This window comes from Lipotes vexillifer, unplaced genomic scaffold (genome assembly GCF_000442215.2).
Source record: "Lipotes vexillifer unplaced genomic scaffold, Lipotes_vexillifer_v1.1 scaffold434, whole genome shotgun sequence".
Classification (NCBI taxonomy): Eukaryota; Metazoa; Chordata; class Mammalia; order Artiodactyla; family Lipotidae; genus Lipotes; species Lipotes vexillifer.
Window position 1 is genome coordinate 771,963 of NW_006797498.1, and position 19,241 is coordinate 791,203.

At 42.6% G+C, this 19,241-nt stretch overlaps 1 protein-coding gene across 1 annotated transcript; it reads right to left on the reverse strand.

The window, feature by feature from the left end:
* Positions 1-1,622: 1,622 nt before the first annotated feature.
* PTGER4 (prostaglandin E receptor 4) lies at positions 1,623-16,020 on the reverse strand. Its single transcript, XM_007469656.1, has 3 exons — positions 15,469-16,020; positions 14,100-15,012; positions 1,623-3,577 (listed from the first exon to the last, which is right to left on the reverse strand). Exons 2-3 carry the CDS (start codon positions 14,967-14,969, stop codon positions 2,987-2,989), a joined length of 1,461 nt encoding a protein of 486 aa, XP_007469718.1. The 5' UTR covers positions 14,970-15,012; positions 15,469-16,020; the 3' UTR covers positions 1,623-2,986.
* Between the last annotated feature and the right edge of the window lie 3,221 nt (positions 16,021-19,241).

Here is a 19,241-nt window from a genome sequence, read left to right on the forward strand (position 1 = left end):
AAAAAAAAAAAAAAAATTATAAAAAAAAGATTCTCAGCATCATTTGTCACTAGGGAAATGCAAATCAAAACCACAGTGAGACACCAATTCATACCCATTAGGATGACAGTAATAATTTAAAAAGACAATAACATGTATTGATGAGGATGTGAAGAACTTGAAATGCTTGTACGTTGCTGGTGGGAATGTAAAATGGTGCAGTCACTTGGGAAAACATTTGGCAGTTCCTCAAAAAGTTAAATATATACTTAATAAATGACCTAGCAGTTTCACTCCCAGGTATATAGAGAATTGAAAACAATGTTCCCACAAATACTTGCACACAACTGTGGCTATCGGCGGTATTAATAACAGCCAAATAATGGAATCAACCCAAATGCTCATCAGCTGATGCATGGATAAACAAAATGTGGTATATTCACACAATGAAATATTATTCAGCCATAAATCAGTAATGAAGTACTGATTCATGCTGCAACATGGATGAACTTTGAAAATATTATGCAGACAGTAAAGGCCACATATTGTATGATTACGTTTATGTCCAGAATAGGCAAATCCATAGAGATACAGTGGTTGCCAGGGTTTAGGGGGAAAGGTGAATTGGGAGTGACTGCAAATGGGTATGTGGTTTCTTTTTAGGATGATGAATATGTTCTGGAATTAGGAGTAATGTTTGCACTCTATGAATATGCTACAATACAAGGCAAATCTTATTATATGTGAGTTTTATTCCAATTTAAAAAAAGAATAAGCCAGAATCAGCATTCTGGGTGGTGAACCTGAAGTAAAGGATGAGTGAGATTATGCCTTGACTATTAGTAATGCTAACTTCTGAATGAGGCTTTGTTTTTCCTCCATGAACATGGGTGATGAATATATATATTCATTTATACATAAATTTAGATGTTGTCTCATTGTCCATATACATGGAAGAAAAACAAAAGCTTCTCTCACAGGTAAAATATTCTCTGAAAACATTGTTTCCTATTCATTGCTTAGCACGGTAAAATAGAAAGAGCCAGATCTCCTTTTCCCTCAGCCGAAAATCACTAAGCCATCAGGACTGTGAAGATGACAGTCTAGCTTTTCTGATATCATCCAAAAATCTGTCTAAAAAAATCGCAAAAAAAAAAATCATAACCTCACTCCTGGGGATTGTTGCTACTCAGTGTGTTCTAATACTGGCAGCATCAGCATAACCTACGATATACCCCAGACCTACTGAATCAGAAACTTCGTGTTTTCACAAGACTTGCAGATGACTGTGATGCATGCTAAAGTTTGAAAAGCACTGATCTAGAGAATTAACAAGTAGGAAGGGTCACAAGTTTACGCTAATTTTTTAATATTAAATATTTGGATACTTTACATGTAGCAAGTTAAGCATAATACTGTCTACCCTACTATCCATACAGACTGGTAATTTTGAGTACGCTTCGCACCCAGATCTTGGTTTCTAAATGCCCGTCTTCATTAAGTGGATCCAAGGCTCTGTGCTATTCTTGTAACTTTACCTTCGACATTATTTTAAAATAAAAAATTTTAAATATTTCAGTTAAAAAAGATGAAAGATGACCTGAAACAAACACACAAAAATCACACAAGTTTTCCAAAACTGATGATATGGAACTCAGATTGAGTGTATTTATTTATTATAATCTCCAAAATAATTTCAGTTGGTACAACCGCTTAAAACCACATCACTATCAGGCTCAATTTAATTACAACCAAGCAATTCACAAAAACACTTTAAGCAACAAAACATGCTTAATATTTCTTTGAGAAAGTCCTTCAAATATGTGTACAGCATTACTGGGCGTTAACACAAAACTTTTAAAAGATGACCCTTACATGCCCAATTTCTGTACCCCTTCTGTTGTGACATCTGTGAAAGGCTAATTTAACCAATCCTTCCACGCCTCCAAGTAAAGCCCTTCATGGTGCAATCTACCTTTCTCTTAAATTTTAAATAATATTCTAGATCATTCCTTAGGAAAGTAAAACTATGCACAATTCTGGTGGGAAAACAAGCTGCTTATTAGACTTTTTATTTTTATATTATACACTTCAATTATGGGTTACTTATTAAACACTTTTTAAAATTTATGTTACATTTTAAAAAGTACCAGCTAGAGAGGATAGAAGTACAAAATATTTATCAGCATGTTAGGTTCTCCTGAAATCACAGTTTTCTGGATAAATGCATGCAGCATCACTAAACGTTTTTTACTATGTATTACACATAGCTTAGAAAGAACTTTAACATTTTGGCCTGTAATCTTCGTGTCTTCAATAGTATTTTGCTTTATTCCTTTAATAGTGCTAAACTCTTTCTTTTAAAAATTTATCTTTTTTATAGATAGGACTCTCACTGTGAATTTTCAACACCATAGCCTGAACTTGGTTATGAAAAATATCTAACATCTGCAACTTCAGCTGGTTATACTAGGGGGAGAGGGGTTACCATAATTTTATTATACCTTGTATTAACAATAAACCTTCTCACAGAGAAGACAATACTTTAAATACCTTAAATCATAGTTACAACAATAAAATTCACATTTCATGCTTTAGTGAGACACTTAAATCATCCATAAGATAGTCCTCCTAGTTTATTGGAATAGAGCCCTTCTGTACCTGGCCTTCTGCTGTGTGCCAGATATAAAGCTCTTGATGTTATGAAAATAGCAAACTTATGCCATCCTCCTATCAAGTAGAAAAACTGAGGGTACATCTTCCCAGCCATCGAGTTGTAACCGAAATCCTGTATCATAGCGAGATGGCAACCAATGTGCTTCAGACCTCGGGACCCATAGGAATCAACTTGATTGTTTGGAAAGTGCCCAAAAGCCAGGATATTCTCTAATGTGCATTGTAGAATGAAGAGGGCCCTTCTGAGCACGGCTAAACAGTTCATTTATGTGTCTATTGCACAGGATCTTAGAAGCTTCCAGAAATAGTGCTGTATTTCTTTCCTTCACTACTATATACATTTTTCTGATAAGTTCAGTGTTTCATTGGGAAATGTGACTTGCAGGGAGCTCCCCTTTGGGGCAGGTCCATCCCTGCCACTCCCACCAACCTCGTCCACCAGTAAGACACTCTCTGAGTCCTGCCCCTGTGAGGAGTCTGAGGTTTCTGATATTCGCAGAGTCCTAAGTGATGTGCTGTCTGTTTGGGTCAGGCCCATGCCAGGCACGCCCGGAAGCAAATTCCTGCCTCCAAGGCCATTTTCACTGAGGTCTGGCATGTAAAGGAGGGTCTGAGACGTGCTGCTGACCTCCTTCAGCTCCCGGGAGAAAAAGGAGCGAGAGTGGCTGGACATGGCAGAGGATGTCCTTCTACTGTCCGAGCAGTGCTGCCCCGAACGCTCTCTGCGCGAACCCCCGATGCGGCAGAAGAGGCATTTGATCTTCTCTATAGCTTTACTGAGCACTGTCTTCCGCAGGAGGATGTATATCCAGGGATCCAGGATGGGGTTCACAGCAGCAATTCGGATGGCCTGCAAATCTGGGTTTTTGCTGATCACTCGCTCCAAATTTGGCTGATATAACTGGTTGATGAACACCCGCACCTGTGTAAATGAGATGCCCACATTTAGTGGTTATCATTAAGCAACTGGGAGAAACATTTTTATGCAACGTCTAACTTAGTAACATTAGGTAGCTGCCCTCTTTTCTGTTAATAAGTGCCAGGAAAAGAGCAGCATACACAATTAGCTTCAGAAGAACCACCGATTAACATTTATGTTTCAAGCCAGTGTAACTTTAATATATTTGTAACTACCTTATGAATATCTTCCCAAGATCAAAGAGGGTATAAAAGAATGCAATGTGTGTACAGGTAACATATGCATGAAGTTCCCTGGAGAAGAAATTTATTAACTTCATTTCTGTGAGTTCTTTCAGGTTTTTGTAATTCTAATGAAGTGTCTTTTTTCCCCCAATAGGCACTCATTTCCTTTATGCCAGTTGGCTTTGTATATATTTAAGTGAAACTTATTTTGGAAGTCAACTAATCATCTAATCACAGAAAAGCCCAGAAATTTATTTTAGGATCTAGAAAGAATAGCCTGGAAACTTTTAAACCAATATCTGAATCTAGTATCATCTAGAATGACCGGAGAATAGTTTTTATTTTCTCTATATGAATCTGTTCCCTGGTTATAATAATCATTTAGTGTTATCAACTCTTCCTTCAAAAATCTTTTCTATAAGCTAACTATGTCAAGAAATAAATAAATACAATAAATGAAAAGAAGAAAAAAAGAAAACCTTTCCCCTTTTTTCCCTCTAACTGCATTCCTCACCTGGGTAACTGTATCAACCACCAAACTAGCTTTCCCACCTCTGATTTCTGTTCTTTCCAATCCATCCTCCAAACTACCACCAGGAGATTATTTCTAAAATGCAGATGTGATTATGTTACTTGGCTGCTAAACCTTCACTGGCTCCCTGCTGCCTGGGAACTATAGTTTTGCTCAACAACTGCCACTCAGGGAATCCATCCCTCCTTTGTGTCTCTGGAGCACTTGAGCCAGTAAACGGCCAAGAGCACTCTGGACAGCTCAACAGGGATGACACCTCATTCTAGTGCAGTTTGAGCTATTCAAGGGAAGGGGCACGCTGCCAGCCCAGCACAGGCCGGGATGGCATGAATGAAGTAAACACAAGGAGACCCTAACAACCTTTTTGCTGTTGTTGAGTCTTATTTTTGACAGTTAAACATTTTTGCTCTTACCGTAATCACTTATTTACTCATATTCTTTCATGCATTTAATCATTTAATAGCAAGCCTTTATCGTGTGTTAGGCATTGTGATAGGTTCTGGGCACAAAAAGTTGCATTAAAGACCAAACAACACTTGAAGGCAGAGAGTAACCTCCAGCGTGCAAAACAGGAAGGTAGATCAACTATTGCTGGGGGTAAATGATGAGAGGCATTTACAGGGGGCACAGCTAACCCAGACCTGAAGGGGAGGGCATCAGAAGATGCTTCTTGTGGGAGAGGAGCTTGGACTGAGTTTTGATGGATGAGTGGGAGTTTGCTGAATTTAGAAGGAAGGACACAGCATTTTATTTTGTTTATTTTTGGCTGCGTTGGGTCTTTGTTGCTGCGCACGGGCTTTCTCTAGTTGCAGCAAGCAGGAGCTACTCTTCCGCTGCGGTGCGCAGGCTTCTCGTTGTGGTGGCTTCTCTTGTTGCGGAGCACGGGCTCTAGGTGCACCCGCTTCAGTAGTTGTGGCACGTGGGCTCAGTAGTTGTGGCTTGCAGGCTCTAGAGCACAGGCTCAGTAGTTGTGGCGCATGGGCTTAGTTGCTCTGTGGCATGTGGGATCTTCCTGGACCAGGGCTCAAACCCATGTCCCCTGCATTGGCAGGCGGATTCTCAACCACTGCACCCCCAGGGAAGCCCAGACATTGCACATAGAATTACTCTATTTAAAATGCCAAGTCATGGAAGAATGAAATGATATGCCAACTTCTGGGAACTTCAGATGACTCAATGAAAAGAGTATGAATTTGTGTAAACTGAAGGAAGACTATCATTTTATTCCTTAGAGGCAAAAGCACTTGTTATTTTTTTCTCTTTTTAAAAAATTGAAGTATAGTTGATGTACAATGTTATGTAAATTACAGGTGTACAGTACAATGATTCACAATTTTTAAAGGTTATACTCCACTTATAGTTATTATACAATATTGGCTGTATTCCCTGTGTTGTACAATATATTCTTGTACCTTATTTAATACCTAATAGCTTGTACCTCTTAATCCCCTACCCCTTTGTTGCCCCTCCCCCTTCCCTCTCCCCACTAGTAACCATTAGTTTGTTCTCTATACCTGTGAGTCTGCTTCAAAAAAGTACTTGTTAAATGTACACTTTCACATTTACTCCTGAAGAGCAGATCTTAGAAGCTCTCATCATAGGAAAAACATCTTGTAATTATGTGTGGGGATAGATGTTAATTAGACTTATTGTGGTGATTATTTTGTAATATATAAAAATATTGAATCCTTATTCTGTGCACCTGAAACAAATATATATCAATTATATCTCAATAAATAAATATATGTGTGTGTGTGTATATATATAAATGCAAAAAAACCCCAGAATTTTTCTCTTAAAGGATGATGATGATGATGATGATGATGATGATGATGATGTCTGGGTCTTACTTTTAATTCCACCAGGATCTTTTATATAAAAATCTCACTGTAATTCATATAAAAATAGTGGTTTTAAGATAACTGCCATCTGTCTTTAGTAATTATTTGATAATTATTATTGCCTTCACTAATTATTTAAGGTTAGGGAGAAGTAAGAAGTGAGTCTCACAGCCAAGGAGGATGCATTAAAAACCATAAAAAGAAGAAAGAACTCATAAAAACATAGCTGGAGCCATTTAATTACGGACAAATATCTCTAACTTTAATTAGAGTTGATGACATTGCCACTTTGCCATACAGTATAATAATTAATATTCATGGTGTATGAGTCACTAAGAAAGAATAGGGATATTTTAGAAAGATTTATAACAAATTGGATAAAAATGTCTAAAATGTGTAAATAAATTTCATTAATCTGCAAAACTCAACTTATATAAAACTTATTTCTAGATGATGCTATAGATCAGTGAGGTGTAACTGCATTTCTGTTTCTTCCTACACTGGAGTTTAGACCTCAATCAACTACAGGCTTATAACCCTTTATCAAGAAGTTGTTTTGTTATTCATTTGTTTTGTTTTGTTTTTGGTTGTAAAACCTGAACTGACTAGACCATGAAGTGATTTATAATTTTATTTATTCTACTTAATGTGAATATTCCTATGTTTTGCTCCAGAGGCCCTGTTCCAGTTCTGATGGGGATATTACATTTTATACATTTAGTATATTACTAAATTACTCTTCTAAAAGCCAAGAAGTTCTGAATTTAAAACACATCTGGTGCTAAATGTTTTGAATAAGCAATTGCAGTCCTGCAAATCTCATAGAATAACGCGGTCAAATGGCTCTAACATGAAATTATTACCTTGATCTCTGGAAGACAGCTAAATAAAAACTGAACTAGAATGAGCAGCAGTATATGATGACTACTCTTAAAATACTATTAGAAACCATGTTTGCTTAAATGATACTATCAAGACAAAGGATGACTGATTTTCTATCCTTTCAAAAACCAGTGAAACAAAGCATCTTGGTTTCCTCCCACCGTACTCTTTATTGAGGTTCTCAGCTGTGCCTGGGCATCGAGATTCCCTCAGGTCTACGGAACTTTTCTCAGATGAAGTGTTACAGAAACCTGGACGTTTTGAGAACCTTATTTAGATCCCCCACCCTGTTGGTGGGCGATTTTGGTCTGGGGCCCAGGTCTCCAGATGACTTCCATGTTGCTTCTTCTGTTTTAAGGCCGGCTGGCCTTCTGTTTAAGAATTATTTCCTGACAAGGGAATTATTGGTAAAAAGCATGAGATCTGTATTTTACTCTCACACAGTAGGTTCCTAAGGGTAAAAGAAAGGATAGATTTAAATCTGTTAGTATCAGGCCCTCCCTGGTGTATAGTAGCCTCTAGTGAAAAACCTAAGGCAGGATTTGTGCGAATTTGAGACTTCCAACCTCTAGGTGGCAGTGTTGCTCCACTTGGGAGTTTTTGGTCCCACAGGCCTATTAAGAAGCGTTTTGTAGGCTTCCCTGGTGCGCAGTGGTTGAGAATCTACCTGCCAATGCAGGGGAACACAGGTTCGAGCCCTGGTCTGGGAAGATCACACATACCGTGGAGCAACTAGGCCCATGAGCCACAACTACTGAGCCTGCGCGTCTGGAGCCTGTGCTCCGCAACAAGAGAGGCCGCGATAGTGAGAGGCCCGCGCACCGCGATGAAGAGTGGACCCTGCTTGCCGCAACTAGAGAAGCCCTCGCACAGAAACGAAGACCCAACACAGCCAAAAACAAATAAATAAATTAATTTAAAGAAAAAGAAAAAGACGTATTTTGCCCAGCCACCTCCAAGACCCTCTTTCAGAACAGAATCTTGGTTAATTCTAAACTTTGCATTTCTCAAATTTTTTTTTTTTTCAAATTTTTAACATAGAAATGTTTTGTTGCTAGTTGTTTCTCCCACAGCTTCCTCTAGGGAAACATGGTTACTACTGAAAGGAGGAAGAATTTTGAACAGCTGAAATGGATATAGAAGGAATGAAATTTGTAGCTATTTAAGGGAATGTAATATTAGGAGTTACCATTCAATTTTTAAATTCCCATGACCTTTCAGAAAAGTCAGAGTGTTGTAAAAACAAATTAATAATGGACTTACATAATCAAAGGTGACGAGAGGCAAGGAAAGAATCATCTTTGTGGCTCACTTCATATTCAGCAGTAATTAATTCTGACTACTGTTAAGGGAATGGAAGAGCCTTATTTCAGAGTTCCATGGTCGGGGGGGGCGGGGGTGCTTACAATTACTACAAGCTACTGAATCTGGTCATTTAATATCTTCTCAGGAAAGGAGACCTCATGGGGTAGCATAAACATGAGTTTGAATAGCAACATTCCAAATTCAGGTAAAAACATTCTCAAAAGTTGGTCAAATCATTTGAAAACAATCAAGATGAAAGAGTTTTCCTTTGCAGCATGTTCTCAATGGAGACTGACTTGAAGTAGAGAAAAAGAAGGCAAAAAAAGAACAAAATGCCCACGCACTTCATAAGGTTTGAAAAAAATATAGCCATCTCTGCCTCACTTTAAAGGCTACTTGATTTGCTCTGCCGAAAAGGGGGAAACCCCAGATTAAGATGGGACCATCCACAGCAGGACTTCAGTGTCATGTAGGGAGGGGAAAGCACTTTTCTGCAATTCTTGTCCAATGGGCTCTTGTTACACAAATAAACATGTTCAGGCAGTTTTCAGTTTTGGAAGAGTGTGCTGCTGAGAAAACTGAACCTCTGAGTCGGAGGCGGGTGGGGGGACACCTTAAAAGAATTCACTGAATACAAACAGCACATACAGTCTCTTACAATTTTAAAAGTTAGTCTATTTTTCAGTAGCTGCAGATTTGCGCCTGTGGCTTCTTGTTAAAATTGGCACACACGACAATATCCTAAACTTCTCAAAGATGACTAGACATTAGGATTCAGGAGCATTGGAACATAACTTGGAGAAAAGATGATAAATTCAAAATTAGATGTGATGACAGGAAAGCTATAAGGGAGGCTACATGTTGTAAAGATAAATGCCCACGTTCTGTTCAAATCCTGGCTCTGCTCCGTAAAGAATTTATGAGCAAATTATGAAAGGGCTTAGTACAAATATGTGGAGGCTTGGCCACTGTGGAATATACCAATAATTTTTAAACCACAGCTTAGAGGTAGCTTTGGGGTACACAGTTAATGACACGGTATCAAAAACACATACTTCCTGTTTAAGAATTAGCTTGTTGGAGGGGAATGTCTAATTGAAAAAGAATGTTGAAATTTTGATTAGACTGATTTCTAGTTGACTGTCGAGGTAGAAATGTTTTCCAACAAATGACAAGAACCTGTAACTGGATTTGTGTGTGTGTGCTCCTTTTTCTGTTCTGAGCACATAAAAGGAGTGATCTGTGTGTGCTCAATTATCTAACTGCCCTGTGAAGAGTCCACAGTTGACACAGCTGTTACTAGAAATGCTTACCTTTTTTTTTTTTTTTTAATTTAGCAACAAAAAAAAATCTCTAAGTAAAGGAGAGTGGAGAGAGTGCTTGGCTGTGTGGTGGAGTGAGCGCTCTGTTCTCCTTCCCTCTGCCTCATTAACTGGCCATTTAACTGCAGGCGAATTGCCTCGTCTCTATAGGTCAGGTCTGTACATTGAAAATTTATTTCTGCAGTGTTTGTTTTTTTAAACTCTAACTTTCAACATTCTAATAGGAGCCTGCAAGAATCACTTCAGATCTGGGGGAAAAATATCTTATTAGCAGATGTTCCATAACCAAGCCTTGACAGGTCAGCACAGCATGGCGAAAGGAACATTAGACTAGGACTCACGCACAGCCACCCAGGAAGTAGCATGATATAGCCTTCATCTGAAGTTGAGGAATCCTAGAGCTTTTTTTTTTTTTGTGGTACACGGGCCTTTCACTGTTGTGGCCTCTCCTGTGCGGAGCACAGGCTCCGGACACGCAGGCCCAAGTGGCCATGGCTCACGGGCCCAGCCGCTCCGCGGCATGTGGGATCTTCCCGAACCGGGGTACAAACCCATGTCCCCTGCATCGGCAGGCGGACTCTCAACCACCGCGCCACCAGGGAAGCCCCTAGAGCTTTCTTTAAGACTCAGATGAGATGCAGGGAAAACACCTTACTTTTATGTGCTGCTTCGCAGTCTTCAAGGTACTTGCTACTGCTGGGTCTGCAATTTTATGTTATGGCTAAAAATCTGCTTTGGGGCATTGCTATTTTTTAATTTGGCCAAATATATTTGAAAACAATAATCAGATCCTTCAGGTTCTGCTGTAATAGTGCCTGGATTTATGGTATTCCTCGTGTACCTCTAGATGTGATTTTTACTCATCTGAAACCCCATCAGTTGTTTTAAGATTCCAATTTCAGTCTGCCTACAGTAAACAAAAGTCTACACAGCTTTTCTCTGCTCTAATAAACCTTTGCTGATCAGATACTGATGAAGTCTTTATGCAGACAACTAGTTTATAGTAAGGAAACAAACACTCACAGGAAGTTATTTTCCTGAAGACCTAAGTTTCACCCGTCCCAGGCAGAAGATGAATCAAATTGGCCATTCTGCCCTTAACAGAGATGAATGCTTGCTACGTCAAAGTAAGAAGAAAGAAAATAAAAGAAACGAGTAAGCAATAAATACTGCCATGGCTTGCCTGTGCATGGGGGGAAAATGCCTTTTCAAATCCTACAGTGTAACTGTTTAGCCCTGAGGCAAAAGATTGGATTATAATCATTATCGTAACATTAGTAACTGCAAAATTAGGCACCAAATATTGATCCAGCTGCAGCATTTAACACCAGGACCTTAGGAGGCTGTCTCACATATTTCTAAAGAATTCAATCCCTTTTATTATCTTAAGCATAGATTCTTTCATTTCTTTAGCTTCTCTTGTATTTTAAAAACCAGAGCCTGGTTATAAATAGAATAGACAAAATGACAGCCACCGCCTTCCCACAAAACCTTGTCATGTAATGTTCCCTGTCCATTGTATTTACATCTTTTCTGTTCATTGTTTATGACTCGCTTTAGAAAATTTTGCAACTTCAGCACAGTTCCTTATATATCCACAACTAATTTTCCAACCTTTCTCAAATTTCCATTCCAAGTTCTATTTATGCGACATATATATTTTGGATAACAAATTAAAATTTACTTTTGATCCTAAATTCAATATCAACTGCCGTCTAAGAGCCACTGTAGTTTTTCCTTCCCTGGTGTCCAAAAGAGAAAAAATGTGGGTCCTTTGCAGTGACTGCTTGTTTTCCTTATGTGTTGTGAGTCACGCTTTGCTGAACTGCACATAAACTGTATTTGCTCTGTTATTTCCAAAGCATTTTAAATGTTTTGAAGGGTTTGATTTGCCTCAAATAGGATTAGCGACCAACTTTATTTGATAAAATTAAAAGAGATGCTTCATTAGTTTCCTTGGAACTGAAGATAGATCTGACTATTTTAAATGTCAAAGTTCAGAAACTTTCAACTTAAATTACAATATGAATAAGAGAAACATGAAAAAACAAGAAAGTTGTAAAAATAACCCAAGGAAGGCTACAGTTGTGGATGTTTCCCTTTCAATTCTTTCAGTAATTGCTAAACTGTGGCTGGGTGAGTAGTACAATGACACCATTCTTATCATTAATTTATAATTAAATTGATTCTGAAATTAGATTTTAGTGGCCAAAACTAAAGGCTAAAAATTGAAGCTGCCACTACTTGTACGATTCCTTATTACTTACAAAGTTATGTCCATGTGATTACTTCTCAGCTGAGCCATTGTCAATTTTCAGGGTAAAATGACTTAATACCTACTACTTGATACTGACTTTATATAGAGTATAGTCTCTGTTAGTTAAAATGTGGTTAATTTGCAAACCACAAATACAGCTCCTATAATTTCTTGCCTCTTGCTTCTCAAATAATGTCAAAGGCTTTGTGATAAATGGCCCTGCACCATTGGGTCAGATCTGCTATTTCAGCCCATAAGAGGCTTGAAGAAAACAATTCATCTGTGTGCGGTAATCAACAGCTTCACATGCTTATCTCCAACCAAAACACATTTTAAAAGTATGTGCATGTTGCTAAGCTTCTAGCTCTAATTCGTCAGTTCCTTCAAGTGCATGTTCTGCAAACAACAACAACTCACTTTGGCATTTACTGTTCTGTAAAACATAAGGCAGAGGCCAGAGAAGGAAGCCCCAGCAGGAGCAGAGCTGTTTCTTCCAAAATCTCACTTTATTCTGAGTTGCCATTACAGACAGTAAAATATATTTATGTGACTCAATCAATTCTGTAAATTATACTGGGTCCTGCAATGGTTTAAAGGCCCTTCTGGCCAATTACATTTACTTCTTTTTATACAAATTGGCAAGAAGCTACTGTATGCTGGCTCTCAGCCACCTCGAAGTTCCTTCCATTTACAGTCAATTTTACGAGAGATATAATATTTTTATATTAAAGATCCCCAAACAGCATTAATAAGGGAAAAGAAGGAATAAATAACCTGTTACATTTATTTTCTTTTGCTCCCAGTCAGCATAAAAAAAAACCCAAACTGTTTTGAGTTGATAGTTTAGAATTTCCAGGAATGAGGTGTTTTGAGAGATGGAAAAACCCAGAACTAGTTGCTTTCAAGAGAAACTCTAGATACAGTAGTATGTGCATCTGCCCATGGGTTTCTAGTGCAAATAGAGGAGAACTAGGTAGGCTTTCAACCTTCCTGCTTATGACATTTTAAAACATTTTGAAAGTTAATCCAAAGGCAATTTTAAAGAAGGTGGTGTCCTGAAAATAAAGTGAACCAAAACTCAAATACACACACAGCTGCGAAGGCCAAAATTAGAAGCGTTCTAGGAGGGAGACATGATGTAATATAACAGAAGCAGGGTTTGGAGTCAGAAGGGTCTGAGGTTCATTTCAAGCTGCAAGGCTTTGGCTTGGCAATAAATAAGATGGCCATCTCTAAAACCCCATTTCTCTAGAAAGGCACTGTACCTCTCACAGCTGAGGATTCGAATTCAATACCCCATGTACATCAGCCTGCCCTTAAAAAGCCCCCTGAGAAGCCTTGCTTTCCTGGCCCCTAGAGAGAATGACGGAACCCGAGTCTGGACCATGCCTGTGTAGGGCCACATGTGCACTGCGATGTGCTTCCCACCATGGTAAAGAGCAGGGAGTTCAGCTTGATAGACTAGCTCTGCTGGATTATTTTAAGCAAGTCACTCCCTGTGTAAAGTGAAGGAGTTAGACTAGACCAAAATGCATCCAATATCCCTTCTAGCTCTAAAATTCTACATAAGCTACCAAAAAAACCCGACATAAATAAAAAAAACCCACTATTGTAAGGAGTGTACACCAAAGAGATCACCACCTGACGTTTCGGATTCTGCCCTAGACAGTGCAGAGGACGAGGCTAAGTCACACTACAACGGTTTCCCCTCCGCATCTGACAGAGTGCGGCGGGTGTTCCCGGAAGGCTGAAGACCAGGGTCAGGCAGCAAGGGGTAGGGGCTGTCCCGAGCGAGAGAGAGAGACACACACAGAGAGAGAGAGAGAGAGAGAGAGGAAGAGAGAGAGACCCAGAGAGAGAGAGAGACCCAGAGAGAGAGAGAGAGACACCGAGAGAGACAGAGAGAGAACCCGGCTTTCGGGGAAGGAAACGGCGATGTGGGAACGGCGATGTAGGGGAAAGGCACCTGCTGCATCTCTTTAGCGACGGGGCCTAAAAAGAGGTCGGGGCTGCGCTGAGAAGCAGACCGTGCAGATCCAGCCCCGACCTGGAGGAGACGCGTTGGTGGCCGAGGAATGAGAGGAAGAGGAGTGAGCAGGAGATGGAGGAGGGAGGTGGATGCAGGAAAAGGGCCGAGTGGAGCCCTGGCCCCAGCCACTCACCACAAGCGGGATGGAGCAGATCAGCACCACTAGAGAGGTGGCGATGAGTAAGATGACCATCTGGATCTCGGCGCCCGCGATGCGGCGGAAGCTCCGGCGGCGGCGAAAGTCGCTGAGGCGTGGCAGGGCGGGGGAGGCGGCGGCCGAAGAGCCCCGGCAGGCGGCCTGGACCACGGCGGCGGTCGCGTGGTGCTGCTCTGTGCCCAGCGAGGTGCGGCGCATGAACTGACGGTGCATGCGGAGCAGCGCGCCGCACACGAGCACGTTGCAGAGCACGGTGGCGAGAATGAGGAAGGAACTGAAGCCCGCGTACATGTAGGAGAAGGCGGCATGCGCCGTCACATTGGTGGTCCAGTCGATGAAGCACCAGGTGTCCGGGTACTGCAGCCGCGAGCTGCCGAGGCCCATGTTGGGCAGCGCGCAGAAGAGCACGTTTGACGCGTAGACCGCGAAGAGCGTGAGGCCCGCCAGCCGCTTGTCCACGTAGTGGCTGTAGAAGTAGGCGTGGTTGATGGCCAGGTAGCGCTCGATACTCATGGCACAGATGATGCTGAGCCCTGACAGGCCGAAGAAGAGCAGGATGAAGGTGCTGTACTCGCACAGCGCGGGGCCCCCGGGCCACTGGCCCTTCATGTACGTGGCGATGGTCACCGGGCTCACCAGCAACGTGCCCAGCAGGTCGGTGACCGCCAGCCCGCATACCAATGTGTAGAAAGTCGTCTCCTTTTGCTCTTTGCGCGACTTGCACAGCACCACGATGGCCACCAGGTTGCCCACCACCCCGAATATGAACATCACCGCCGGGATGGTCACTGGGCTGTTCAGTCGGTCGGAGGCCAGGGCGGATGCATTGCTTCCAGGGGTGGCCATGGTGGTGGCCGGCGGTACACTGCCTTGGAGCGCGAAGCTGGGTCTGCGGTTGGTAGGAGAGAGACAAAGACGCGGTGAGCGGAAATTACCACTTGCAAAAAGGTGTCAGACCCGCGCCCAAGAGACAATATGCTGATGAGACCAGGGGAGCAACTCGATCCTACATTGTGGATTGTAGCCACTTACCAACTGCGGCTACCGAAATCTCCAGGCTCCGGATACGTCCTGCCAGCAGCACCACTCTACTGGCATTAATATTTATACGTTAGTACTGCCATTCTCTCCTCCTCCAAGCCAACTCATCCACTGCCAAGATGAACAAGACTTATCTCAAGGGAAAAGTGTTTTGCTCGTTTTCCCGACAGATTCTGAGTCAATAAAAGTCTCACTGAAACCAGGTTACGGAAGATAATTTGGAGAGCGCGCTCTTCCCTCCCTGGCTCGGCTCAAGGGGCGCCCGCCCACCGCTCTCTGCCCAGTGCCTCCAACCCTATCTCACCTGTGGTAGCCGCGGAGGGGGCAGCCACGTAAGCCCCCAGGGTCAAGCCTCGGATATCCTGGACACGCCTTCACCCTGCCCTCAGCCTTGCCCCGCTCAGTGTGGAGCTTACCAAGCCTTTGCCTTCTCAGAGCCTGCTCTCGGTGGCTGCCAATGTTCCGGTACAGGGGTCAGAGTGGTCAGCTTTCAAAGACTTGGAGAACCAGAAGGACAGCGAAATGGGTCAGTGAAGCCTGATCTTGGATTTTTTTCTTTCTCCTTTCCTTCGTTTCTTCAAAGACGATCCAAGCTTTGCGAAGCCCGCGGATCTCGTCCGCGGGCGGACGGCGCTCAGGTGTACTGCCGCGCGCGCAGGTGGCACCGAGCCTCGATTCCCGGCTCGGGCTGCCTTCCTTTCCAGCCCAAGGCAGCGCGGGCGGCTACCGGGGCTGGCGGCTGCAGCTGAGGCCGCTTTTGGCGCCCTGGGGGCGGCTTGAGGTCCACTCGGCCTGAGGCTCTGACCTGGGGCCGTTCATCTTCCTGTCGCGCTGCCTGTTTGGAGCTCCGCTCTTGACCTTCCAGCCTCTGTACAAACTTTTCTCCTGCTTCAAGTTTCCCTGGCGGAGGCGGAGCCACACAGTGCGCGGCCCGGGCGCCCATTGGCCAGACCGGGAGGGGGCGGGGCGCGTGCTAGCTCCTCTGCGCGGCGAGGAAGCTCCGCGGGCTGGAGGGAGGGGCTCCGGGCTGCGCGGATCCCACCGCGCCTCGGGGGGCGGCTCCCTGCAGCTTTCCCGCCCTCCAACGAGGTAGGGGGGGAGGTGTTGGAGACTTGGTCCTCTCGCCTCAGGCAGGTGGTGCGGAGAAGCAGTGGTCCGCGGGAACCCTGGGGAAGCCCCAGTGCTCTTCTGTGCACCCTCTTAGGTACTCTGAAGTCGGCATCCAGCGGGGCCAGCTCTGAAACCGGCATCTCTTCTTCCTCACTGCCTCCCGCTCCAAGTGGGCTGTTTCTCGCACCTACTTCACGCGGATCGCAACATCTGGGTGCTGGGAAGGGAGGTCAGCGGCTTAGGACTCTACTTTGGAACGCCCGAGGTGTGTGTGTGCGCGCGCGCGCGCGTGGCCCGGGGAGGAGAAATAGGGTGTGTGCGCGCGTGACCCCGGGTCAGCAGTAGGGTGCGCGCGACGGTTGTGGTGGGTGGATGGGCGGGTGGGCGCCAGGCATGGGCGGGGAAACAACGAAGAATCCATCTTCTCACTATGAAAGGAGTTAGTTGGCAGCGCCCAGGCCGTGGGCTGCGCTCGGTAGGGCAGCCCCAGAGGCAAAAAATAGGAGCCGGGACAGCAACCGCTTCCGGCGCAGGTGGCAGAGCCCTGCGGCTGCGGAGAGGTGGCGCGCGGTCCCCCAGGGGAGGGGTAGTGAGGGGGGAGGGCTGTCTGTCTAACCGCGGAGGCCTTTCTCCTCCTCCGGGGAACTTCTCCGCGTGGTGACAATGGTTAGACTGAGCTTCGTGTCTTGGCCCTGTTACGTTCGTGTTTAGATAGCTTCACCACGAATCCTTGGAAAGGCTGATGCAGAGTGAGACTGGGATTTGAAAGTTTTTCGAGTAAAGGAATCAACTCTAACCCTGGTCAACTCTTGGAAAAGCCCAATTGCTCTACCTTTTTACTTTGAATTCCACTGTAATTTCTTCTGTGATGGGAACAGTTTTTTTAAACTACGCGTTATTCACTTCTTTCTATTCTACCTCCTGAAGTAAGAACTGAAAACTAAAAAAAAGTGATTGTAAAACTTTATGGCATAATTATAACTGCTTCACCTTTTTTTTTTTTTTTTTTTAAACCATGAAGTGAGATTGTGTGAGCCTTCACAATTTCAGTTCCTAAGAAAACCTCTTTCCAGGGGTTGTATACTTGCATTTTAACATATTGCATCTCCTCACAGGGTAGGTAAATAACTTGATTCTTCTTATGATGAGCAGGCACTCATGCCTTAAATATTATTTCATGAATGAACAAACCTAAGAATTTATCTGGTTCTCCAGTTATTCTCAAATGACACAGTTACAAATAAGTAATAGGAGAAACAAAAGAGGGCATTCCAGATTTCAACTAATTACAGGACATATTAGCATTGTATTTACACATTTTGCGTAAGGCACCATGTGGATATATTGATACATCATTCTTTTGTTTGTATTGTTTCCTCATGAATATCAGGGATTCAGAAAGAAAAACACATTTGTTAGCCAATATAAAATACTTGATGGCTATTTGTCAGTTTCTCGGAGTCTTAATCATCACTATAACCACTCCTGTTGTCTGTGCTTCCCATGAGTAGTAAGCTCTAGGATTGTGTCAGCACTGAAATCAAATCAACACTAGAAAAGGGAAACTGCACCTTCTAAACCCCAGTCTTCTCTGACCACATTGTATCACTATTACCCTGTCAGGTGGTTGTCAGTCACAATATGAAGACGAAGTGGGAAGTTCCACTTATAATCAATCACTTTCTGCTAATAAAATTTTTTTTCCAGTTCTCTTTCCACTTGAAGTTCCTAAAATGGAGAACAATTAGGATTAGTACTTGTCAACTTTTCACGATGAAAAGTATATTAAATGTAAAAATTGAGGCACACTGTTGAGCGAATTAATATTACAGGTGTTAGCGTGTCGTTGATAAACTGGGCTTGTTATCAATAGAGCTGTTTTTCTTACTAGTCCTTTACATTTTATTTCCACAGTAGCTTAGGAAAATGAAAATAAATGAGAATCCAGAATACAAGACTGAAAAAATGTAGGTTTACCTGTGACTTCTTTTGGTGCATTATTCTTAAAACTTAAGTTTAGCCTTCAGAAGTAGAAGTTGAAGATTTGGGAAACAAATAATTATTTTATTTTCTTAACTTGAAAAGCTGAGACAGTGTAGTTCAGTTTCCCTCACACTCTGCCAGGAATCTACATGGCACAAGGAAATGAAGAATCACTATGATTATGTGGACAATTCTTATCACTGTTTGTATATTTTAATGAAAAGATTTTTTTTTCTAAGCACTGTTTGCTATCCTCCCTTGCAGTTGCTGCCTCAGTCCCTATTTCTCTGCACTGGAAGCCCCTAGATCAGTTCTTTAGAACTGTCATTAAATCCTCTCTGAAGGTTTGCACTAGTCTAAGAATGGCCTGACTGATCAGTTTGATTGTGCTCTGCTAGCTAATTACTTGACTACTCTTTTAAGTAAATACCATAAGGGGGGAACTCGTTTAAAAGCACAGTCTGCTTGCAGGGTACCAACCATGTTCCCTTTGGTTGAATCTTCCTTGGGTCAAAGGAATGGGTAACAAAGGGGCTAATTCCTGGAAGGAAGGCAGCAGGATGAATCAGATCTGGCCTGGACCCCCTACTAAGCCGAAGTTGGCCACATCTTAGAGCGTTCCTAAAGCACTAACATTCACGTAGCAAAGCCTGTGCAAACTGTGTTTGCTCTCTGTCATTCTGGACAGGCCATACGGATATTCAAAACTGAAAAAAGCATCTATCTGGTACAAATAACACAGTGCCTTTGGATACATCTGCCTTCTACACCCTCACCCAGTTGGTTCAGTAAATTAGAAGCATGGCATTAACCTGACCTTGGGCATGAAAAGAGGTCCATGGTTGTGGTTGTGGTCCTAAGGACTGCCCTCCCTTTTTAGTGGTGCATTTCAAATATGCACCTAATTATTTTCATTTTATAAGCATAAATTTTGTGCTGAGTCTAGTGCTTGGAGTTGTTACATGTGTCAGTACTGTGATTAAC

Bases quoted from the DNA above. Each gene is read 5' to 3' on its own strand.
- PTGER4 (XM_007469656.1), bottom strand. From the start codon at position 14,969: ATGGCCACCCCTGGAAGCAATGCATCCGCCCTGGCCTCCGACCGACTG. The intron at 3,578-14,099 runs GTGAGTGGCTGG...TCATTTACACAG, and splicing joins TCTGCTCCATCCCGCTTGTG to GTGCGGGTGTTCATCAACCA.